This window comes from Heliangelus exortis, chromosome 1 (genome assembly GCF_036169615.1).
Source record: "Heliangelus exortis chromosome 1, bHelExo1.hap1, whole genome shotgun sequence".
Lineage (NCBI taxonomy): Eukaryota > Metazoa > Chordata > Aves > Apodiformes > Trochilidae > Heliangelus > Heliangelus exortis.
In genome coordinates this window covers 159,166,180-159,192,385 of record NC_092422.1, presented here as the reverse complement: position 1 = coordinate 159,192,385, position 26,206 = coordinate 159,166,180, and the positions used below count along the sequence as shown (strand labels likewise).

The window sequence follows — 26,206 nt, the reverse complement described above, 5'->3', positions numbered from 1 at the left end:
ACTAAGGAGAGGGCTCATGGAAAGCTGGAGCTCCACAGTTCCAACACCCCCTCCTCCTGTGAAGAAGCCTGTCCTCCCCAGACATGCCCTGGGGTTTGCCTGGAGATACCTACCCATCAGCAGCCACACAGCCAGCAAAGCAGACCCACAGGTCCCACTGTAGAACAGAACCCAAGGTCTAACTAAGGTCTAAGTGCTGATCAAGGTGATTCACGAAGCAGACTCATCCTCTATAAAACAATCAAGATAGTGGACACATACATATTTGTGTATGCAATCTGAATGACAGGTACAGCTGGCTTGAAATCTAACCTGCAAAGACATTACCACACCAACCCTTTCACAAAAGTTATTAATCTCTTGAAATTTTTGTGTAGGTGAATGATTGCTTTTTTTTTTTTTTTTTTGAAGGTACTATGTATTTAGGGGTTTTAAGGCAACAAAGAAAAGCGGGACTGGCAAAGGAAAATTCTGGCAAGAGTCCGAAGTGAGAGGCATAAAGTTAACAATATACGGAACAGAACCATAAAAAGGGGGGAGATAAGGCACAAAATTCAGAAGATTTATAAACTAACTGCACAAAATTGTCCCAGCAAATTACTTTTAGAAAAAAGGGGATTTATGTCTAACTATGAATTTGCCTCAGCACAACCACAATAAACATGGAGAAATGCAGTTGCAGATCATGCTACTTATCCTGCGATGACATGGCACCTTAACAAACTATATATAGAAAGAGAAGCACTAAAATACAGGCACATAGCAAAAACATCATGAATTCTGCTTCAAGCAGGTAATACCTTTCCCTCATGAGGAAAGCAAAATGCAATTTATGTTTGCCATATAAAAAGGTGGGTTTTTTTACAGTGTTGTAAGAAGAATCAGAAGAAATAGACATCTAATTTTTAAATAATTAAATGTACAGATGCAGATTAAAATCTTAATTTGTGGATCTGGACATTCAATGAGTGCCAAATCTAAGACTCTTATCCTACACTGTCCTTTTCTTCCAACAAAGAAAGGCTAAACAAATCTCCCTGCGTTTTTAAAAAATAAGAAGGGAGCTATTTATAGCTGCATTTATTGGAGCTGTTTCCTTATCAGGAAGTATGTTGCTGGGAATTACTGTCTGCCTACATCGGAAATTCTTTCAGGGATACAAAAACCCAAAAAGGAAATTTCCCTTTAAAAATATTCCATGGTTTTTTGCTGCTGGTGGGTTTAAAATAAAATGTCAGTGCTCTGACCAGGTCACAGCCCCTCTGGGAGGTTTGTTCTGCAAACAAGAAACTTTAAGACACCTGAGGGAAACATTAAAAAAATAAAAAAAAGCTTCTAGAGAACTGAAAGAGGGAGAATGCTGAGAACATATTAATAAGTTAAGAAAATAAACCTTTTTTGCAGGAGGCTGAGATAATGCAATTTCATTACCAGCATCATCGTATTTTCCTCTGAAATGAGCAGGTTTATAGAGTATATCCTTACCAGAAAGCATTTGTAAAATTTATCATTCTGGCAAAGAGCTGACTCACATGGTGCTGAGTAGAACTGGTTTGTTCAGACCAGGTCTCCATTGTGGCCAGTACAGTGGTCAGACCCTCCAGACTGAATTCCTGGCACACAGTTCACTGCTTTCTCCTCCACCTCCAGGGCATGCCCAGTGGTGCTTAAGTCCAAAAGTCAGTGAAACTACTGCTCTTCCTTTGAGAAAGGAATATGTGATGCCAAAAGCTCTTATCAGGATACCATCCCTTCTGCATGTCACAGCACCATGACTTCTGCATGTCACAGCATCATGACAGGGCAAAGGTCATGAAGGACACAGGTGGAATATTGCTTGCCTGCAGGAGATAGGTCCAGCCTTTTTGCAGCTCGTGTAATCCAATGCTACAAGTTACTCTGGGATGTCAATAGTGAATTTCTAGCTATAGGAAACTTAGCTTACTTAGTAAGCTCTCAAATAGGAAGATTGGCACTGTCCCCACATCAACCCCCATGGCGCTGAGGATTTTGCCACATTCCCTCATCCTACTTCTCCCACTGACTACAGAACATCCCATACTATGACTGTGGACTCTACAGGCAGGAAGATATGTTGGTTATTTTTTAGAGATGTTAATTTCATTTTAACTTATCATGATGTAATTTAAGATTTTTTCTGATCTGTATAACTGTCTTAGAGCTACTTAACTCTGCTTCCAGTACAGAATGGACATGTTTTCAGTGGGATACAAAGGTATATGGTGATTGTACTCGAGACAGACCCATGCAGTAAATAAAGCAGGGTGCTTAGGGCTACTTCCAGGGTATGATTTTTATGCATAAAGATTTCTAAACCAAAATTTGGACCTAAGCAAGTATCCCCATGACTCTAAAGCCAATCAATGGTTTCTGTTTAATAACTCACATCACCAACCATATGTATCTATTAAGTGCTTATTAAGAATAACTTGGTTTTGAACAAGGATATTCATGGCTGCATTAATAGCAGCATACTAGTCCTGTGTGAAATGAAGTTTACTTGAGGACCCAGGACATCTAAATTTACTTATTCCATAAAAGACAGACAGCAAACAAGCATCCACAACAGTGGAATGGCACAAGTGCTTCCCTCTCCCAAATATCTTTGGAAAACCATCTTGAGAAGAGGCTCTTGGCAAAGGTCTTGGATTGAGCCTCCAAAAATGGATGGCATCATTTACTCCTCCTGCTCCAGCAGTAAAATGGGGAGCTGTAAAATGGATGCAAAATCCCCATTTAATGGAGATTCTGTCAGCCTGTATATGTAAAATATCACAATGAGTGCCAGCACAGGGGAGAGAAGACTTCCAGCAAAAGGAAATCCAGCCTCTCATAAAGCACAAAATAATTGTTTTCTCTCTCTGTTTCTACACACGACCTACACATTAATCTTTGGTACCTTGAGCTGCAGCAGGGTTTTTCCTCACACACTGTGTGCTCCTCTAAACACTGTACAATGGTGCTCTCTTGCAACATTCAGATGCTCAGCTCTGTTTTTTACTAGGGGAGTAGACATACATGCTATGTTGTTTCCACAGGGTTTTTCTATCACATCTGTGTGTTGTTGCAAGGCACTCACCAATAGTTTCATATTGTGGAGTTGTTAGTCATGGCTTACTCGCAGTTTCTCTTCTGTGTTTTAATTGTAGAGCTATTTGTGAACACTGGGTTCTTTACATTAATTTTTTTCTTAAATTAAAAAAATTTAAAAAAAAACCCATGGAAGCACTTATAATGCAAATGAAAAATTAAACAGACACATTTGGGATAGAAAGGGGAAAGTAATCTAATTTTAGGTTCACTGATCATGACAGCGTCCCTTTAAAACAAAGCTGAAAATGCTTCCAACCCAGCAATACCATAAATGTCCCGCTGCTTTTGCTTCTTATTCCTCCCCACACTTTCCAGGGGAATTCCACATGGGATCGGCTTGAATCCCAGATTAAAGCAACATGGCTTCCTTTCCCCTCTGAACAGAGGCAAGTCTGTGTTTTGAAGATTTAGAACCCTGAAAGTAAAGCCTTCCAGGAGAGTAAAAAACCAGCTTAGTACCCCTGAGACTCCGACCCCGCTGGCTCTCCATACCCTGAAGCACAGGTTTCTCACTCCTCAACCTCACAACTCCTCTCCAAGTTCCCACTGGGGCAGGAAGGATCTGATCCCTCCACTGAGACTGTCAGTGCAGAAAATCATTGTGTTAACACTGTCTGGGTAACAAGCAGGTAAAATTTTTAAAAAGAAAAAAAAAAAGAAAAAAAACCCCCACACTTCACTCTACAATTCTCTCTCTCAAGAAGCAGAAACCAGCTCAGAGGACTGGCCCTTTATGACAAGTTTTTTCACACCTAACCTGGATGGATCTGGTACAGTCACTCACCAGCAGTAAGGAACTAACACATTTAGGGCTCAACTTGGAAGCTGCTTACATCAAGGGTGACATAACTGAGGTGGCCCTGTCTCAACCCGATGCAAACCCTGTGAGACAAAGGACTCAGTTTCCCACAGGTGATGAACAAAGACAATGCTAGAAAATGTAAAGCAGGATTTTCCTGATCCAAAGGCCACAGCTTTCACAGCTGGATCAGCAATGAGGTTTCAGGCTTCTCAGTCCAACATATTCAAGATACAGCTCTCTGAAGTAAAACAGTAGCATTAGCATCTATCCTCTGCACAGCCATGGTGCAAAAGTGAATCTGAGACTGGGCTTCCCACCCATCCCAACTACCTGTCCATTAGATCACACTCATTTTAGTGGGATCAGGATTAGTCTCAGAGTCATTAATTTGATATTCTGGCCACCTCTGACAGTCCCTTTGTCTTATGCAGTTTTTATTTTATTTTCCCTGTATGTGCGTCAGTCAGTTTTGTTCCACAAAGATTCTTCCAAAGAAAATATTTTTATTGCTTGCTGCTCTAAATGTGGCTTTGGGTGAAAGGCTTTTTTTCCCATCTCACGACATATTTTCAGTTCAATGCATTGAATATTCTAGTAACGAAATAACAATACGCTTAATGCTTCAAAGTGCCTTTCCAGCTGTTCACCAAAATTGTAGAATAATTAACAGGTGCCAAAGGATTAATAAAAGCAGCATAATTAATAGACACTATACAGAAAAAAACGGATCCTTGGCAACCCTGACAATGTTGTTGTTTCCTCCTCCTCCTCTTAATTGTTTTCTGCATTCTTTAAAAAAAAATAAAGAAAACTGGTACCTTTAAAACACCAATGATGCAAGAATGTTTGATTAGGAGAAAGAAACTCATAATAAACTGCTTCCAGGTCTGATAAATGCCTTTAGTTTAGAGAACCTAACTATCTGAGCCCAACTCTCTGGCCTGTGGTGCTACTCCTAGATGCACTTGGTTATACAGAGGGTTTTTTGTACAGTGCAGTACAGATAAGGTCACAAAGATGTTGAACCAATACAAAGCCAGCAAACTGGGCATCACCCAATCAGAGTATTGAATAACAATATGACACAGGCATGCAGAAGGATTCCTATGAAGCACTCAGTGAAAACTTTCAGGCTTTACTACAATCAAAAAACTAAAATTTTGCTTCTGCCCTCCCTTAATGAGGGAATTGGAACAGTCATTACAAGTGACACAGAGATACTGAAATAAAAACTGTGATGCAACTGGCTGTATGTGACCAGGTCTGGATACTCTAAAGTTCATCAAAATCAGCTGTAGCCTGAGCATATCACACACTCGAAAACATAAAACCAGAACCCAAGCCTGCATTGGAAACAAAAAGCACTCAAATAACTTTATAAATAGGTCTTTGGCTTTACCTACCACCATGACCCCCCAAAAAGTGAGTGCAGACAGCAAGAAAACATCAGAGTCCTGATGTAAAAGTTCTCCCCTGTGAGATGTGATGGAGGTAGCCTGACATTCAGAGCTTGTCACTTTATTCTGAACGTCAGTGCAGGCTGTTGGAGGTTCAGAAAAAAGCAAGAGCAAGAAAATCTGGTTGCTGCCAATAATAATTGCTTCACGTGTATAGGGAAGTACAGAAAAGTATGCACAGTGTGCCTTGCTGTGACAATGGGCTGCAGGCAGATGAAGGATGCCAAAACTAAAGAAAGAAGACTAATTAGTTCAGTGGAAGAAATAAGCTCCTGTTCATGCTTGTATCAGTAAAAAACACCATGAAAACTTTGCCCGTGACTAAACAAAAACACACATGTTCCCAAAGGAAGATGCCCTTCAGAGATATAAATCAGACTGTACAAATCAACAGAAACAAGCAAGGGGAAATGCTACTGCACAGGGTCAGAGCATGCACCGAGTCCTTTTTCAGCACTGGTATTTCTATGCCTCTTGTTGAGGAAGTTTTATGTTGAATGATACAAAGAAAATCACAAGGCCTTCAGCACATATTTGCAGTTGCTGTTGTAGAAGACAAACCTCCTTATTTTCATCTTGCTTATTACAAAAAAGGAAAAAACTATTTTCTCTCCGATTCAGAGCATATTAATAGGCACAGGAACACATTCTCATATCCATCTCTTAAATGCTATATCCTCTCTCCAGTTCCAAGAACGTTTTACTACAAGGTACTGGCCATAGCACAAAATGAGTAACTAATGACACTGCACCAGACAAGACAAAAAGGCTGGTTTTAATTAGAAGGAAAAAAAAAAAAAAAAAAAAAAAAAAAAAAAGAAGAAAAAAAAGAGAGTACTTTCTCTCCATGGTAATGTGCAGTAAGTCTCCTCAGAGATAAGGGCTATGCAAATAGTTTCAGGACTTCAACCTACCTCAGAATTCTTCATTTTCACAATACCAGAGAAGTCATTATACTAATTTTCACAACTTTTACAGTCTTTCCACTCCTTTTTTTTTTTCATTTTACAGTGGGGAAATAAGATGTCCAAGGTCACAGATGGCACCGAGGGCAGAGCATTGTGTGAAAGATGAACTTGCTTCTCTTGAATCCTCGGTAAACATCTCAATTTTCCAAGCACTCCTCCTGTCTGACATTAGTGAAGTCTGGTGGAGATCAGATACACTGCAAAGCTACTACAGCATACAGACTGGGGACAAAGAACAAACTGGAGATCACTGTACTTTCTGACTAGATACCTAAACCAGAGGAAAGCATATTCTCCAGCTCTCCACTGATAGCTTCTTTACAATGCTCCACATACTCAGTTAGTAGGTAAGAAACTGATATCAAGGCACACAAGTATGTTTAGAAGTATGGGTCAAAGGTCCCTGACAGGGAAGCACAGCATCAGAGAAAGATATTACCAGAAATTTATTCTCACTCTTCCAGAGTTTTAAGACTGATTGCATTGTACTTTTAAATTATAGGAATAGGGGCGGCTAGAAAGAAAGCAGCTAATTAAAACAAGAAAGGTTGTGTAAGATGGGAAAGGTACCTTTACACCAGCCCCAGGAAAAGGGATTTCTCTATATATTTCTAGCCGTGCTGACCGAAGAGAAGGAGTCCTCCTCTGCTTGCTTGTGGTAAAAAGGGATCTGCATTCTACTCTTCTGAACTTTGCATGTCTCCCTTTTTTCATCCTCTGGATCAAATCAGCTCAGCATAGCCGAGACCCATTTGCTCACCAAACACTGAGAAATAATTTATTGCACCAAAGGAAATTGTTCTAATAATTGTCTTGAAACTATCGGCTATTAGCGCCTTCGGAGTGCTCTCAAACATTAGAAACACTGAAATTTCTAATAGGAAGACATAAAACATTGGCTGAATCCACAGAGAGCACTTCATGCTCCATTTGAAATGTCTGTCTCTAGTTCTACCTTTGCTTGGACTAACCACTGCTTTCAGCTGCACCTTAGCACAGCTCTTGAACCTGTAAGCTGGCAGAAATGAAGATGTACAAGTGAGGGCTTAACTCAGCCTGTATCTCAGTAAATGCCATCAGAATCTCATGGAAACAAAGAACAAGTGGAGACCTGTCCATCTATCAGCTTTAAGCATGGCTGGAGAAATTTTCCAGATCTCCTTGTGGCATTTGAGTGAATTTCGAAGGTTCAGGGAAATTCTTACGCTCTGCCTTAATCAACAAAAGCTATAATTAAGGCTGAAACCAAATTAAATCCCAGACCTAAAAAACTCTCAAACTTTGCAAATTTAGACCAAATCTTTGCACATACCACCACAGTCTGAACTAGAAGTTAGCTGCTTTGCCTGACATTTAAGAAAGTTTGGTTTCATATACATCTCTAATAAAAAATGAGAAGGGTCCACACAGGAATTGCAAAGCTCCATGTTAATACCTCTTAAACGTCATGACCCAAGATCCAAAAGGTGTTTAGTTATTTCTATACTTTGTATTAGGAGGGCTGCTTCTGGAATATGATCTTCAGTTCTGTTGTCCTCAATTTAAGAAGGATGTCTGAAGTGGGAAATATTTCTCAGAGATGATACAAACAGAATCTGTAATCTGGAAGCTCTACAGAAAGACTGACATCCTTAAGAACCTCTTCTCCCATCCAGTTTAGCCAAGAAAAGGTTAAGATGTGACTTTATCTAAAAGCACCTATATCAGGAGTAGTCTTTTGACAATATTTAGCAGGAAAGGAGATAATGACATCTAATAGTTGGAAACCGAAGCTTGACTAATTCAAACTATAAATAGGGCACTTAACAAAATAGCAAATAAGGAGGATAATTAGGCATTGAAAGAACATCTAGAGACCTCATACCCTCCCCATCACTGAAATCTTTAGATGAAGAGCAGAAATCTTCCTGCATAGCATGCTGTAGCTCAGTTACTGGTCCTAAACACAGGACTAAAAGAGTGAAGTTCTGTGACTCAGGTTAGACCAGAGATTGTTTTAGGAATTCATTATGGTCCCTTCTGGCCTAATTATGAATCTATACACTTTAAACAGGGGCTCTAAAAGGGTTTGGGTCAGCTGGCTGGTGACAGTGTTTGGGTCAATACTGACTGCACACTGAGCTACAAAATACTATACTGCCATATACTACAACTAGTAAGGTTAAGTAAATGTGCTTCGTGTTGTTTATGACCCAAGACATTAATAATTTCACAAAGTCTTCCACAAAGTCAGTAGTCTGTGTTTTTACATTACAACCAGTCAGACTGGTGTAGAAATACTAGTGGCAAAAAAGCTTCCTTGTAAGTTTAGAAACGTGCCAATCGAAAGAAAAGAAAACCCAAAACAGAAATCAAGGTGGAAGGTTGGATCACACCTAAAAATACTGGTTCAGAAGTTTTCACCGAGTGGAAGCCTTATAAGCTTCACACTAGCCAGCATGCTGGCTGGCTGATGGGAAGGAAGCAGGTAGTAAAAATTCGGTGCTCCACCCCTTTCAGTATCAAGAGTCTCTGCTTTCCTGATCAAGAGTCTCTGCTTTCCTGCCTTGTGCATCTGTCAGATCCAGCGGGAAAGGCAGTAAATAACTGGAAAGCCAGCTGGGACAAGGCCAGTGGCTCCCACAGGAGTAAATAGTACCAACTAATGCAGTGCTGGGGGTGGGTGGGGAGACCTAAAAGATTAGAAAACACATTGGGGAAGGTAACTACTAGAGAAGAACTGCTTCTGCGTTGGTTTCTCAGTGTCTTTAAGTTTTGGGCAATGCACAGCAACACCCTGTAAGCGTGGCAGCAAGTCCTCCCTGGGCTGAGGAATCTCAGGAGAGCAGCCACACACATGGACAAGAAGGGCCTGGGAGCTCAGGGATACACAGGCAGGTAACCAGAGAAAACTGCAGTGCCAGCTCCCACTCCTGTCAGAAAGCACAGGAAAGGTACAACCTGAGCTACATGGCAGCACAGGCAGCAGACAGCAAGAGGCAGCAGCAGGCAAAAACAGGGCCATGAAGAATGCAGTGTGGGCAAGGAGTGGCCCTGGGGCAATGCAACTCAGTGGCCAAGGGAGCAAGCATGGGATTACAGAAACACTGTGAGCAGTTTGTATCCCGAAAAGGAGCATTCCTGGAAGACAGCTGAGGACAGGACTGAGAATGTTTTGTGACAAACATGAACTTTTCTTTCCCTCCCTCTCATATCCCAAACCCATTTGTTAGATGGCAACAAAGAAGCTATGTTTGCTCCTGACCCTGTGTCTTGTTGTCACTCAAGTAGCCCAGGAATGTAACACCTGACAAAAGTTGACTTAAAACCTTTCAATTTACATCAGAACTGCTTTCCCCCAAAAAAGGAAAATTCCACTCTTCCTTGTCCCCATCCTATCTCACCTCTCACTGGCCAACAGCCCTTTGCCTTTCCTGTTCCCCAAACACTAACTCATCTCAGTGAGGGAGTGTCTGGCTCTCACCTTGCCCCCAGCTGCAGTTTTTATTCCAATGTCAGTGATAAGCCCTTCCTCCTTTGCAGCATCCTTTTGTGTACAGCTAAAGCTCATTCTTCTTTCCCCACTGCCTCTGTCAGCACACACACTCTGCAGTAGAGACTCTGGACATGAGGAGCACTCAATACCAAGACCCATAACAACCAGGAAAATAGTATGGCACAAAGGCACTCCACTTGCCACAGCTTGTGAGACTCTGAACTTGGCTTAGAGCACACTGCTGAGCGATTCCTGTGCCATGGAAAGAAACAGCACTTCCCATCCAAATAAAACTTCCACATTTGTGCCTGTCATGAGAAATAAGCCAAATCCTTGACAGGAGGTGCAGGGAATGGGGGGCACTAAAGGGGGATCACATACTGTATATTTAAGAGTCGTTTCCTTTGGTTAAAAAGGGTATTTAGAAAAATTAAAACAGCTGGAGCTTTAAAAAACAAAACAAGAAAGTCAAAGGCAGAGGGCTTCCCTGCTCTTTTCCATAAAGAGAGAGACAGCTCCTCACACACACACCCCCCCACCCCTCCCTTAACCAAGGAAGGTTAAGAAGCCTCCACGCTGACACTCACGCAGGTGAGCTGGCAGTCTGATCGCCTCTTCCTCCATCCTGATGGCTCGAGGCACTGGGACATGTAGTGGTGACGAGGGAGTGTAATTCGGTACCGGGCTCACTGGAGGGGTGTACGAAATTCTCTCCTGCTGTAAAAAAGAAAGCAAGGGGGCAGGGGGGAGAGAGAGAGGACAACGTGAACTTTGGAACAGAGGTTTGAAATCAAGGCAGGGGAAGGGGAAAAGGAAGGGAGGAAGGGAGGGAGGGAGGGAGGAAGGAAGGGAGGGAAGAAGGGAGGAAGGGAGGGAGGGAAGAAGGGAGGAAGGGAGGAAGGGAGGAAGGGAGGAAGGGAGGAAGGGAGGAAGGGAGGAAGGGAGGAAGGGAGGAAGGGAGGAAGGGAGGAAGGGAGGAAGGGAGGAAGGGAGGAAGGGAGGAAGGGAGGAAGGGAGGAAGGGAGGAAGGGAGGAAGGGAGGAAGGGAGGAAGGGAGGAAGGGAGGAAGGGAGGAAGGGAGGAAGGGAGGAAGGGAGGAAGGGAGGAAGGGAGGAAGGGAGGAAGGGAGGAAGGGAGGAAGGGAGGAAGGGAGACAGGAAGGAAGGGAGACAGGAAGGAAGGAAGGGAGACAGGAAGGAAGGAAGGGAGACAGGAAGGAAGGAAGGAAGGGAGACAGGAAGGAAGGAAGGAAGGGAGACAGGAAGGAAGGAAGGAAGGGAGACAGGGAGACAGGGTTTCATTTGCAAAAGGTCTGTGAAGTTTCTAAGGGTCTTTTCTGAAGTTTGCAAAGGGAGGAAAGGGAAGTGGCACAGAAGGAGGGAGAGTCCAAGGGGGATACGTTGCTGAAAATCTGACAGCAACTTCATGACATACGCAAGAGGACCACTGCAGAATGTGCTAAAACCACTTCATCTTATGCTAAAAAAACCAGTCATGAACTGAGTACTTCTATTAAGAACTTAATACTTTACTCTTTTGTAGCATTTTGAAGACATTAAGCAATTAGTTTTGTCTCTGCTGAAGAAAGCCATACCCTGTCACTAACAACCATTTACCTTTGAGTAATTTAGTACATTCTTGTTTTCTTTCCTGAACTAGTTACTAGCACGTTCTTTGAAGGAGTTTACCTTGCAACCAAGTAAGTAAAGTCAGCATACAGAAAACAGCTACTAATGGCCGGTGAAATAGAGTTAAAGGGCAATATGTGAATGTTGCATTAGTTTCATAATTGTCACTGCTAGGTTTTTACTGCTGACAACGTTTGCCAAGAAATTTAAGACCGAAATTTCATCTGATCTGATGGGAAAATTCTTCCATATTCTAAGCGTGTACTCCAGTCACAGCAGAAATTATAGCCCTTTGTAAATACACATAGCCACAACTTTACAGGAACATAAATCATTATCATATGATTTCCTGGAAGGCAAGGCATGTTGTTCCCCCAAACTGTGCTGCTGACATTTAATGATGCAATGCAAGCAGCATGGATTAACATCCAGATAGAGACAGAAACAAAAGGAACTGCCTTAATTTCGAAGCATTTGCAGGAGAGTACATGTGCAGCTCCCCACCCTGACCCCAATCTCTGGCAAATGGAAAAGACAAACTCAGTGCTGAAGCAAGAGAAAGTAATTACTTTCATTATGAAACACAGCATTATCACAGCCATGCAGTAGGGGAACTAGACTGAGGGTGACAGAGGCACCAGCAGAACATAACCATCAGGAAGGTGAAGGAGAGGTTTGTACAGCATGAGTAAATAACAATGTACCAAAGCAGAAAATTCTTCAGGCAGACTGTGTGTCACATCCAAAAAGAAATGGGACATGGAGCACCCAGCAAGTCTTAGATCTCTCAGCCACCACTTCAAAGCAATCCTAGCTCATTCTAGCACAAGGTGCTGCAATCAGCTTGCTGCTCATGAGCTCATGCAGGACCAGAAGCTTTGCCAGGAGTCCTGCCACCATACCAGCCACCACTGCTGACAGGCATGGCAAAGACTGACGGCATGTGGAGAATAAATGACCCATTTCAACACTATTCTAGGCTTAGACCCAATGTGAGGACAGACATGTTTCACTCCACCACTACTATGTTGTTATTTCTGCAAGTGCAGCCTCTGTGATTTTCTGCTTGGTACTTCTGAACCAGAAATTGTTCAACCTTATATACAAGTCTCTCACAAAGTCCTTTAACACCCTACTATGTACACTCAGTTTCTGTCCAACACTATGTCCAGGAAACAGCAATCCATTAGCTGAAATTAATTTAGTTTTCCTTAGTTAATAAACAGGGATGTTCTCCGCGACACGGTGAAAGACGCGCCACTTGTGGAGCTAGAAAACATTCTTCTGCTTTCAACTTCTGCAGCTCCTCCCCTGACTCAAAGGAGCTGACTCTACACTTCACATTCCCACACCAAGCAGCTCTCTGTGCCCATCCTGGATTCTCACTGCCATCTGCACCTTCTCACCACGGTGCATGTACCAGCAATTCGCAACAAGACCAGCCACTTCCTAGCACTTCCTGCTGCGATCCACAGCTCAGATAATCGAACCACACTGCAGCTGCTTGTTGTGTTTATTGAACAAGATATTTATAAAAAGAAGAACGTGTCTGAAACGTAGCCACACCGATGCCTGCCTTCTGCAAACAGGCACTAGAGAATAGATGGGAGACCTAAAGTCCTTTTTTTCCCTCCCAAAGAACACGGGATGAAGTCGAACCTCAGGTCAGGTTTCATGCTCACAGAAATCCTGCATCACCACTGCAAAGACAAAGGCTCAGTGGTTTCCATGAGCCAACAGCAGGAGGAACGTGCAAATAGAAGATGAAATTAAATCCAAAACCCTGTGCACCTTCCTCAACACCCAGAAAGGGCTGTATCAAACTTAAGACATTACACTTCCAGTACCTGCTGCCTTTCTCTGGTTGCTGATCAACCTAACAGCATACAGTGACCTGATTTATACCAAGACAGCCTCGTTGATATTTACTATCACAAACCAATACATTTGCTTGTTTTCTAGTATTCACAAAAACAGGACAAGAAACACGTTGTGGAAATGAAGTTACTTTTTCCACACACCTTGTATGTCCACTGTATGTGCGAATTGGTAATATTCACAGAACACATTTTACAAGGCACAAAGGGGAGGTAACTACCCAAATTTTATTACTGCCTTTGAAATGCCCTCTCTTACCAATTCTACATTTTTTCCAGCACCTTTAACCCAAATATCAAAGCAATTTACAGACATTAGGTAAGTCTTTCTCTTTTTATTAGACACATGGACAGCCTGAATTACAGAAAGAGCAAAGCTCAAATGAGCTCAGTAATTTCAGAGTTAAGCTGTCTTGAAAAAGGACAGCACGTGCCTCTCAAGGGCAACACAAGTGCATCCTGAAAGAGCAGCTCTTGTAACTGTCCTGGCCACATTTCCAAAAGGTGTGGAATGGTAGTGTCACAAGGAGGTCAAGGCACTGAGCTTGTGGAAAAAAGAGCTTCATCTCTGTTTGCAGGGTGAGTCAGTTAAGATGGCTGGAAGCACAACTGCAAACATCAGTCCAGTTCTGCAACCAAGCATAGCTCTGTGCTTCAGCCACATGCAACTCCTCGGGCCTACACAAACACGTGAATGCACAAGGTCACACTTGCTCCTCTGGGCTTTTAAAGGCTTTTCAAAGTCACACCTCCAGGAGGTACCTGTTGTACTGGCACCACTGAGAGCAGATTTACTTTACTCTTCACAACCTCAGAATTGCCTAGGGCTTCTCTCTATGGGATCCATCACACCAAAACATGGTTGGTATCTCATGCTTCTAAGGTTATGCAACCAGATACTCTGCTACTAGAAATATTTCTGAAGCAGTTTCCTAATCAATCAGTTTAATATTCCCCTTTATGTGAAGGCCAAGAATAGATGGTTCAATGTTAGGCATGTTCAAGCAACAGCCTGGGAGGAAGGACAGGTAGAGCTGGTAACAGAACCAGTGTGAAACTTGTGTGTACTTGAGCAAAGAGCCTTGCTGCTGTTTAGTCTACTTGTAGAAGACAAAAAATCAATACACATTTGGTGTGTCCTTTGAGATTACTGGTGAAAAAAAGAAAAAGAGCTAGAAAAGAGCTTGGCATCACACCACATGCCAGATTTGCTACCTGACAGGAGATATTTAAACCTGCAAGTGACCAAATGCTCAGCCCCAAACAACTGCCATCCACAAACAACTTCAAAATAGCAGCTCCCTTGTCCTTTACCAGTAGCCACCATGAGGCAGACAAAAGAGCTGGCATACTGCTTGCTGTCATCATTTCTGAAAGGCTTCTTTGGTTCACAGTGAGTCAGGAAAGCTTCACCATGAAATTTCACCTTGATGACAATAACTGAAGAGATGCATTAAGCCAACCTTTGCAGACACCCTCCTTGGGCCTGTTAGTGTCTGGTGCTTCAAATGTGCCACCTGGGCAACCAGCCAGGTCTGCTTAGACTGGGGAATACTTTCACCTGCCCCAGAGAGACTCTCACCAGCAGAGACAGACTGAAAGACAAGAATCAAGATGAACAATGCTATTACTGTCTAGTTGGAGCACACACAACAGCTGACTAAGACTCCTGAAGTCATCAAAGAACACATTTGACTTCAGTTTGAAAAACCGGGGTAGATCCTTTATAGAAAAAAAATCTACCTGCACAGTTAGAAAATTCTGTCAGGAGCAGAAATAATTCACATCGTTAAAATAATAACAATTCAAAAGTGGCAAAATAGCAAAGTTATATTTCTAGTATATATAGTGTATATATATTGACCTTTTTTAAAAAGTCAAACAGTTGAGGACGAGTGAGGTTCCAAATAAAAATAGCTTTACACTCCAAAGCAGGAGCCTTCATCATTACATGTTCTCCAGCTTCCGCTCTGACACACTTTTTTTTTCCTTTTCCAGCTCCAGTCACATGTCAGGCACAAAGGACATAAATGTTCTCACAGAAATCAAAATAAAATTTATGAGAAAGCATGCAAAGCAAGGCCCAATGACATGACTATTTCAGTAGACGGACAGGATGGCACACAAAAATGACTTTTTTTTTTTTTAATTGATAAGGCAAAGAAACACATTGTGCTGCAGTTTTTAGGAAACCAGAATGGCCAACATGGTCTGCTGAACATAAAAGGCAGCTGCCTCTTATCACTGTGTAAAAATCTCCTCCTGTATTGCCTGTAATGATACTACACAGGGCAAAGTTAACCAAGAGTGAAAGCTGACGTGCACTTGCCCAGTGTGCTCCAACTCCTTATCTGTAGGATGTGTGCTCAGATGTTCTACTGCCCTCTTTGTTTTGGGGGGAAGTCCTAAGCTTAAAAGCCCCCGAGTAACACGCCCTTGCCTTGTGCAAATCCAGGTTTGAAACCTATGGTTGTGGCACTCAGGACTGTGACAAGTGGTGTTTTGGACACAACATGCTACACCCCCAATCAAGAAGGATGTTCAGTTCTGAAAGGACAAGGGACCAGGGCTGCTGTCTTTTTCAGCAAGGACACTGAAGCAAGGAAAGTGGAAAGCCAAGCCAAAAAGGACTTGGAGTGAGCCAGGAGGAGTCTGCTTTTCCTACTGTGGATCCTCCTAGTAGTGACCTTGGGAATGATAGAGGGGAAAAATGCCCTTAGAGAAAAGGGTTGAGGGAGAATGAGGCATTTGCAGGAAGGACTCAGAAGGTCCAGCATGTCTGGGCAGTCAGCAGGGCAATGCCAGTAAACCAGCCCCAGAGTAGCCCAGGGGATGACAAGAGTTTCAAGTAAGTTAATCATTAGGGAAGCAAGTGGGGGGGAAGAAGAAAGGGAAGGAGGACATTACACAGCATTCACCAGTGTTTTATGAAATGCTGAATTCAAAAGTGCAAGAGACCACTATGAGATGAGTTACAGGGTCTACCACAGAGAGGAGGGGGAAATCAGAGCCCCTTCCAGACTGTATGCTCCACAATCAAATCCTTTTGGGATTTTGTTCAGTGTTACAGCTTGTAAACTCCAACTTCTGCCAGGAACAAAGGATCAGGCTCCAGAAAAAGCAAAGTGGAACTCTGCAGTACTAGGGCATGGAATAAACTCTCCACTTTTCTCCCTTCCCCCAGTTGCTGTCATCTTCTTAATTTCCACAGTAGACTTCTCCTCATTTTTGATCCCATTAATATATCAAATCTATAGCAACATAATCAGCACACTATCAGTAATTACAGAAATTAAAACAAACACAGTTCTCTGGAATGGACCTTATGCAAAGCAGCAGTGGGAAAAGATTAACATCTCATTTCCTGCAAACAGAGAGCAGAGATTCTCAGTGACCTCAGTGACTTCATGGAGTTCAGTTCCTCCCCTCTTCACTCTGCCTCTAACAGAGCTCCCAGCACAGGGGCAGGAGATGGATACCCTCTCACATCTGCACACTTACTGAAACAAATTAAAAAAACCAAACCACAGAGGTTCAACAGTTTAATCACAAAAGCAAAGGAGACAGTGCGGAAGTTCATGCTTCTCCCAGAATGATTACAGCCACTGTTCTAATTGAATCAAAATTGTACAGATAGCAATATTGATGCACTCAAGTGTTGTGAAAAGGCTGCCTGTGGAGGTCAATGTTGTTGAAAATGCCATGATATGGTTGCATTATTGTCTAAGCACTGAAAAATATCTTGCATTAGCAGATATAAATGAAGGAAAAAGTAGCTGAACCACATGCTCAAAAAGTATTTCTTTGCTGACATCACTGATAAAATGAGGGAATAAAGAGCAGAAACAGGGTGTAAGAGGATAATATCAGGTAAAGCTACAAGATAATACTAAGCCAAAGAGCTTAATAAGATTCAAGAAAATAACAGTAATCTTTATTAGTAGTAAAGAATGTTACTCCTAGGTAACCCAGCTAGGCAGCAAATAGAGAGAGAGAGAGAGAGAGGGCAAATTCTGGTTCAGAATTTGGAATCATCACCCTCCAAAACAGGAGTAAAGCCTTATCAATTGGAAGTGGGATCCTCTTCCACCCACCCTTCTGCAGAGAGGCCCTTAGAAGAGGCAGCAAAGCTGCAACTTGGCCCACTGGACCTACTACTAGGTAGAAGTCAAACACTGATTCGACTGCCTGATGCTAAGGAGCTATCTGCCTCTGGCTCCTTCACACACACACCTCCCAAATCTGCCCTACGGAGCTGCCACTGCAACGCTCCTCCAAAGAACTTTCTATTGCCCTCTTCTAAGCAGGGGACAGAGAAAAGTGGGCCACTGCTCTGATCCACGGGGCAACTTGTTTTGTGCCTACATCATGAATTTGTTAGCACACTCGCTTACCACAAAGCACCACAGAAGGCAAAGTGAGAGAGCTTATTGCACAGCTAGGGAAAAAAAAAACAGACACGTGAGGGTTTGAAGCGCTGTGGCTAGTGAGTAAGCAGCAGGGAAGCAGGGAAGGCAACAGAGAAAAAACTTTTTCCAGGCTTAGATATCTGCATGTCAGAGATATTTCACTGTGCCTCTTCCACGTTCTCATTTCTAAAACAGGGAATGCTGGGGAGCCTCCTCTCTGTAACATACGGAGGTTGTACAATCCTGCCTGTAAGCGTGGGAATTCACACCCGTGATGGGAGTCATGCACTCATTTCAGTGCAAAATTTCTGGAGGCCATGAAACTGAGATGGAAAAACTAAGGGGAAACATGGTATACAGGGAGCTGCCCTCTCACCAGCTACGGGAAAGGAGAATCCTGGAGCTATTCTGCTCAGGATTGGCATGGCAGCACAAGTGTTTTCATTCAGCTGTGTTATGGAGCTGTCACTGTACTGGCAAGCTGCAACACTACTGTGTATTCAAACACGTTTCCAGGACAAGCACCATTTCTGGACTTTCTACAAGGAAAGTGCTGCCTTCTGAACATTTTTACTGACACTACAATTCCTACAAACAGGATCCGATCCTTCAGGATGGAGGATAGCAAGTAATTCCATAATGTGAGCCACAGGTTGAACTGTCCCATGGATGAGGTCAACTCATTCACCATCATGGATTGTCTACATACCCATTGGCTAAATAGTGGAAAAATCATGGGGTACTATTTCACATTAAATTCATAGTTTCTTTTAATCCTCAGTCATTGTTGGAAACAAAACTCCTGAGGAGCTACAACACTCTGAAATACTTTTTTTTAACATACAATTTAAAACTATTAGAAATTACCCTTCTCGGTCCCATTGCATGGCTGGACTCTGCTCCCATATATATATATACACCTACAAAATTCTCCAGCTCTAAAAAAAAAAAAAAATATTCTCATTCTTATTTACATTTGGGGAAGTAGTCTTCATACAGACCTCAATATTTTCCAGTTCAGTCACTTAAGCTTACTCTCCCACCTTATCTACATGAAATCAGTTTGAACCTGAGGGTGAATAGTGTGTGTATGTATATATATATATATATATATATACACATGCCTGTTTGGAAACAAATTGCATCATGATCTGCCACAATTATCTTGTATCTGTTACCATTTGAAAATACAGGCACACCCAAAAATCAGCTACTACAACAAACTGAGAAAAAGTTATGTTTGATCATGTAGATGCCTATCCTGGGTAAGCATTAGAGGTTAACCCTGATCACAGGCCTGTGTTCTAGCACTGGGAGCCCATTTCAGACCAGAGGACTGGTGTACCTACTCATGATCCTGTGAAACAACAGTTTAATCCTGCAAGGTTGACATCTTTACAACTTCCCTCACCAGCAAAACAAACCTCTGTTGGCATACATAGCACCACCGCATTTTCATGACAGCATTTCATCACACTTCAGACTTCTGACAGACTTTCCATGAAAAAGGACATACCAAATACACAAAAAAACCTGGGTGTGTCTACCTCTAACCCTGCACCTTACAGTTGCTGCTCCTAAAGGTTCAAGAGGTGCAAAAGTAACCCAGCACACACAGCATGGCAGGGAGGAGCATGCTATATCCTCTTGTTCAAACATAGCTCTAAGTAGGTAAAGGAAGCTTCCAGAGGAAATCCAGGCCAGCCCAGGAGAAGGACAGCAATAATGAAGGTGAAAAAACCAGGCAGATCCACTTGGGTGTTCAGGCTAGCTGAAGAGAATCCACAAAGAGATAAAGACAGCCAAATAAAACAGCCATTCTCAAAGGATGTCTTAATAAGCTAGTCCAGAAAGAGGTGACAATGGACACTTGCCAGAATAAAATTTCAGAAGGATCCAGATCGACTCCTAGCATACGAAATGCAGAGGGAGTTCCTAAAAAGGACCATGGTTGCACTGATCTCATCTGCTTTATAGAAACTGAAAATCAAATTACCATCTTCCTCTCCCACTATCTTTCACCTACTCCAGCCACTTAAACATGAACAACATGAGATCAGTGTTACTATGAAAGGAAACTCTAGCTGACAAAGGAAAGAATATAAAAAACAGCTGGTAGGATTTCACTTAGAACACTGCATCCTGAACATTCGCAGGCTCTTCACACTGCATCATATACACACTACCCCTGTATTTGCAAGACAGACAAGTTTTACAAGAGTCAAAAGGCCTAGCTTGTAAGAAAGGAATAAAGGAACTATAGAGAGAGAAAGGAAAGATAGAGCCCAACAACCAAAAGGAAATAAAAACAGAGGAAAGGGAAGATAATCTGGAAGACATATTGCAGAAGGATGAGCTAATAAGCTATGACTAAAACATTAAGATGCAATGGGAGACCAGTGAACGAAGGTGAGTTACATGAAAAGAAAGTCAGGCAGGTTAACCTGTACAAGAATCAGGTGGGGGGGTTTGCCATTTATTTGACAAGCTATTGAGCAGCTTTTGGAAGGTCTCTCCAGTTGGCAGTGTATGCGTAGGTGAATGCAATCTAGAAGAAACTGAACTTTTTGCTGATTGACACGTCAGATGAAGTATTATTTGGAAAACTAAACAAACCACCTGGGGGATAGTTTGAGGCACAGCAAAATCTTTTATTTCCTCTAAAACACAATCCTTCCAGCACAGAGCCATCAGAATTGGCAGAAATTTATGAAGACTTTTAAAATATGTTTGTAGAGGAACAGCTGGTCATATGCAATTTAAAAGAAGAAAAGATGAGCTTTCACATGTGTCTGAAAACAAGCTGAAGCTCCTGAGCAAGCTACCCTTTTAATAAAGGGTAGGTAACAGAAAGACAGGGGAGGCTGAATTTAACAATATGGTCTGTAGTCCAGGGACAATGACAGGGTCGAGCAATGGCTCTTTATTAAATGCTTTCTCCTCCATTAATGCTGCACACTCTAATGATTTGGCCATTACCATTAACAGATCTGCAATGTCCCTGCCTGGAGCTAATAAGTAATGAACTAAGCGGGTGGATATTCTGTTGTGTAAGGAGAGCTATTAGCAATCCTTTCCCAACTACGCTGAAAACAAGAGATGCCTTCCAGGTACAACCTGTCCATGTGACAGGGTACACCCCACACAGCCCTCATTCCTTCGCTCTGGAAATTCCAGCAGCACTCCCAGCAGAAGGGGAACGAGAAGTGGATCATCCCCTCCGTAGTGCTGCTGTACAGGATTGGGTGGAAGATGTCAGATCTCAAAGCATAGGAAAAAAAGAAGCTCCACGGTAAAGGTTTGAAGAGAACTGGTGGAAGGGACAGGAGTCTGTTCCCAGACCTGCTACTGACTCTCCAAACAAGTTGTGGCATTACCACAGCTCTGATTGCCTTGGTTGTGCCAAAAGGGCAATGGGATAACGCTGACTCCACAGGTCTCTGAAGCCAGTGGATGGGAAGGGATGGCTAAGCACAAAAAAAAGTTTAGCTGCTCTCCTTCTGCCATGGCTTTTCCTGTTTGTTAAGTTCCCCAATTGTTTTAATTGTTCCTTTCAACCTTTGCATCACTTTTTGTTCTTCCTCAAATTATTATTTTGTTTTAGCTCGTAATCCCAAATCATTGGTTGTGATGTTGCTTCTGGCAGAAGAGAAGTGCTGAAGTTTCACTCTGGTTATCTTTGGCTTGTTTTTACACCTAAGCATTGCTGGTTCATAACTGAATGGACACTGTAGTGAGAGCCACTCCACCTTACCATAAGATTGCTTACAAGCTGCAAATATTGCCTAACTATATAAAAGTGACAAGCTTGAGAACAGAGTTGACTGAGATGGAGTAAATTGCAGCCGCCTTTCAGAAAGATAGTGAAGTGCTAGTCCTGGGCCCATTTTGACTCAATCCAAAGGCTTGTCCACAGTCCTCATTATTACACTATCTAAATATAATACCTTTATAAAATATCTAAATATAATACTAAATATAATACTATCTAAATATAATACCTTTGCCACTTCCCTGCAATGAAGGGAAGCATTATTACACTCACCTTTGCAAATGAAGAGACCAAAACACACATAGATTAGGTGCCTAGCTCATTGGAAGCACAGGGGCTGAGCAAAAACCTTCAACACTTTAGAAAATACTCTCTCCAAAAAAATCCATCAAAATCTGAACTCAGCTGTTAGGACTTGGCATTTACACAGTGCTAACATGCAGAGGCAAAATGAACCATGGGGCCATTGTCCAAGGCACTGCAGAAACACTGAGCAGAGGACAGCTCTGAAGAGCTCAAACCAAAATAGTAAAGATAGTGAGGAACCAGAGGAAGGACCTTTTTGCATCCCATGCTACAACCAGAAACAGAGGTGCAGAAAGAAGCAGCGAGCTGCCTAAACCCCACTCTGCTCCTCTACCCACATGGTCAAGTTTCTGGGGTTATGTTGCTGCTCTGGAAACAGAAGGATGAACTACAGGAGAGACATCAGTTGACACGGTCATGACACTGAAGGTCTGAGAAGGCATCATTTCACTTTGCATTTTAGCACTGATTTTAAACACCCTCCCCATGAACGCTTCTGATGTCAAAGCATTCATGTAAATCTTTCAACTCACAAGTTACAGCAGAGATGGTCTGCACCAGAAAAGAGCTGCGAACCCGTTCCAGAAACACATCCCTCCTCTGCCACAAGAATCAGGACAGAGGCACACCAACCCTTCCCATGGTTACACAACGTCACAGATCCAGTTAGGAAGGAAGGTCTCCTCACCCAAACCCAACTCACACCAAAACAACCTCAAAAACCAGCACAGCTTTCTGCTGGCACAGGCAAGGCAAAACAGGGGGGCATCAATCACCCCCATCTAATCAAGCAGGGTGTGTTTAACACTCAAGCTGAGCTGTGAGACTGTCAGAGGACAAGAGGAAAGAAAAAAAACAAAAAAACCACCAAACCTGCTTGCAAGAAACATGACAAAACACTTCTTCTGTTCCTACAGCCAAGAAGGTGACTGGGACAATTGCCCAAGAATCGGAACATTCCCAGCATTTGAGGACTCAGGTCCTTTCCAGCAAGCATCCCCCAGCCCGCCCTTCCCCACAGTCAAACAGCAAAGGTTTTTATTGGGGGAAAATGAACTGGAATTTTTGTTTTGTTTTGTTTAAAGCTGGCAACAAAGACATGAGACTTTTCCTGGCATTTCTCCTGTTTATACAGGACCTGCCAAACCGGTTGGGTGATTTTTATGATGCTTTCTTTTCCACAAAGTCCTTCGAAAGGCAGAATAACAAAGCAAATAAGGAAAAAGTTTGGTTATACAGGTCCAAAGATCAGCCCATGGTAATTCAAGTTGAAAAATCAAAAATTAACCAGACTCTTCCTAAATTTATTTTGAATATCCAAAAACCATGGTTGTTTATGTTTATTACTATAACAAATATGTGTTTTCAAGGTGGGCTGGGCCAGGGACAGACAGCAGGTCTCCTGAGTAGCCACTTGGCTCCCTGTATAATAGGTCATGCCATTTGCCCTATGTACACTTGCCTAATTCCCAGCCAAGGCTGGGCTACTGTATGCAGATATAAATGTTTTACCTCCAACACTTAACAGTTCCTAATCCTAGAAAATTATGCTGCTTTAGCTTCCTACAATCTTCTAGACACAAATATTAATCAATTGCAACTGTCTGCCTATAAGTCTGCTGCCAGAGATCTGAAAGACCAGAAGTAGTAACAAATTTAATAGTAAACATTTCCCTCAATACACACAATCTTGCTAAAAATCAAAACATTGCACCAAAAATAGGTCTTTCAATTACTACATGGGTTGTTTTCTTCAATGTTGAGGTTTGTTGGGTTTTTTTCACAATAACTTATCTCAAGAACAGTAGCACACAGTGCTGCTACACTTCCCAAGTGGAACATTTGGTCTCTGATCCAGAAGAGATGTCTGTTTCAATATTAATTTTGCTACCCACATTCAAAATCCTGAAGAAAAACCAAAACCAACATGCAAGTCTAACTTTCCATTCCGAGTGCTCATCTTGCTCTAAGGTGAGAATTTTGCCCATGGAATGAAAATACTCCTATGAAAAAAAATTTGAAAAAAATAATAGAAAAATCAATTGAGTGTACCAAAGCTGTCATCCAGGGTGCACGCTGTTTACTCAGGTGTCCCTATCTTCTCTGATGGCACAGAAACCGTGGCCTTCCCTTCCGACACTCGCAGATCACCCCGCTCTCTCACCCATGAGGCCACCAAGCACACACAGAGCCTGCCACTCAGCTGGCCCTGGTTTTACTGACATGGTAAATATTCATTTTCACTGGGCTGTATAATGAAGGATGAGATAAAACCTTGAGCAAATAAATGGGCAAAGTTCAAGCTTACAGCTGCTCCTCACGGGCCACTTTGAACTGACACACCTGCTTCTTTGGCAACTGGTTTTGCTCCTGAAGGTTTGGGCTTTGCAAGGCTGCCTCAGCAGGGATGGGTGATGTGCTTAAATAGGATCTGCCTGTCAGGCAGAAGGAACCCAAAGCAATTTACAGACAATTCATGAGGGATTTACAAGCTCGCTGCACAAGTGAATGGGTACCACTGCTTACACACCTGCAAGCAAAAAAAGAAATTCACCAGGCTCCAGTTACACCAGAAAGGCAGGTGTCTGAAAACCCTTAAAATCAACTTAAATGAGAACAGGCAGTCCCCCTGACCCTGCCAGCCCCACAACTTCCCCTATGGTTGAAAACTGTTTGTACTGGTCCAGCTCCCTCTGTGGCAACCATGGAGGGGTCTAATAGTAATATCTACATACTTAACCATATAGCAGTGTGAGAAAGGATCCCTTGTAACAGCCTGGATGCTTAAAACTTGTGTGGATCAGACTTCATGGCCATAATGCAGCCATCCTACTCAAACTCCTCCTCTACAGCATGAATTTAGGCTGGTTCTTTGCACTGGGAGAATCCAGTCTGAATGAGGCAGATTGGTGCAGACTGTACGTGTGATGGGATGATATCCACACAACAGACTGCATTCACCATGCAGCCAGCAAACACTCCACTTCCCTCCTGCCTGCTCATCCAGTGCTAAAATTATATAACTTCGGGAGCTGCCACAGAAAACTGTATTTATTTATTTATCCCAAAAGCTTCTTCTCTTTCTATTCTCATCCAGACTGGAATCCTAGCAATAAAAATACAATGATCTAAGGCTCCAGACTGGAAATGCTATAAGCTACTAACACATTTAAAAGCAGGGTAGCCTAGTTTGTACAGAAAAATATAACTTTTTTGTTGGACTAGTTGATGTAGGTGGCTTCTCAGCAAAGTCCTGCTATCTTTCAATATATGCGCATGAGTGCACATACACTTACTTATAAATGCATATAATTACATACTGCTATTGCAACTTCTACCTTAATGTAAAAAATTACAGTAATAATCAGGAACCTGTGCTGAAACTCACCTTTACCTGCAAGGCTGTAAAAAATAAGTGCAAGATCTTACTCTTTTATGCTGAATGAACTAATCTTAAAAAATAACTGAAAGCAAGCATGCACATTGCTATTGACACAGAGAACTCCACGATTTGCTGAACAGTGGAAATTGCAAGAGTGGGAAATTGAGATACTGGTACCCTTAATAAGCAGAATTATTAATTGCAATAGCTGGCTGGTGACACAGGCTGTGGTATCTTGTGGCATGACCATATCCCCTGCCGCAGTTAAGCCCATAATTACAGAACAGCTGGAAAAAAAAAGATATCAGCCCTGTCGGGAAATGCATACACTACCCTTGGCACAACAGAAATTATTAACAGATGTGCACAAAGCTCCTAGTCTGGGGAGAGAATGAGGAAGCCTGTTAGTGAGACACAGGTGAGAATTTAGGGGCACAAATTCTATAGCACATGGGAGAAAAGAAATATGGGAAACACCGACAGCCTCAGATACATCAAAGAGTATGGAAAGAATCCAATCTCACTGATGGGATGGAAAAAAGCAAATCCTAGAGAACAGAGACCAAAGTATATGTATGTTTACTATTCAGAATACCTACAGGTGTTTATTAATATAAGTGTTTTTCCCGTTCTCTATGGAAACACAAAGTTTCTAAGGGCATTAGATTCACCAGCTTCAGAGACAGATGCAAATGCAAACACCTCAGCAAATCCTAGGGAAGAGACCGAAGTATATGTGTGTTTACTATTCAGAATACCTACAGATGTCTATTATTATAATGAAGAAAGCAGCCTCTTTTTATTCTGGAAGAAAAGCATTTTATTCTACCCTCATACCCTGGCAAAAGTAGTCCTTCTGATTAAAATGAAATCAGATGATTTCCTTTGGTCAGTGTGGATCCATTAACACCATCTGACATCAAGACAGTCTATCCCATTCTTTACAGAGAGAGAACTCAATACTAATCCTGTGATACAGCTCATCGCTGTGGTTGGCATCATCTGGAGGGGGGTTT

At 42.3% G+C, this 26,206-nt stretch overlaps 1 protein-coding gene across 3 annotated transcripts in view; it reads right to left on the bottom strand.

The window, feature by feature from the left end:
* ETV6 (ETS variant transcription factor 6) overlaps positions 1–26,206 on the bottom strand; it is a 135,640-nt gene that overhangs the window by 78,249 nt on the left and 31,185 nt on the right. Inside the window, exon 2 of one of the 3 annotated variants that reach the window (XM_071733332.1) lies at positions 10,404–10,533. The exons of 1 other annotated variant lie outside the window; for it this stretch is intronic. In XM_071733332.1, the coding sequence (XP_071589433.1) occupies positions 10,404–10,533 (130 nt within the window). The remainder of the gene's footprint in view (positions 1–10,403; positions 10,534–26,206) is intronic. One more of the 3 variants, XM_071733333.1, reaches the window with a different exon arrangement.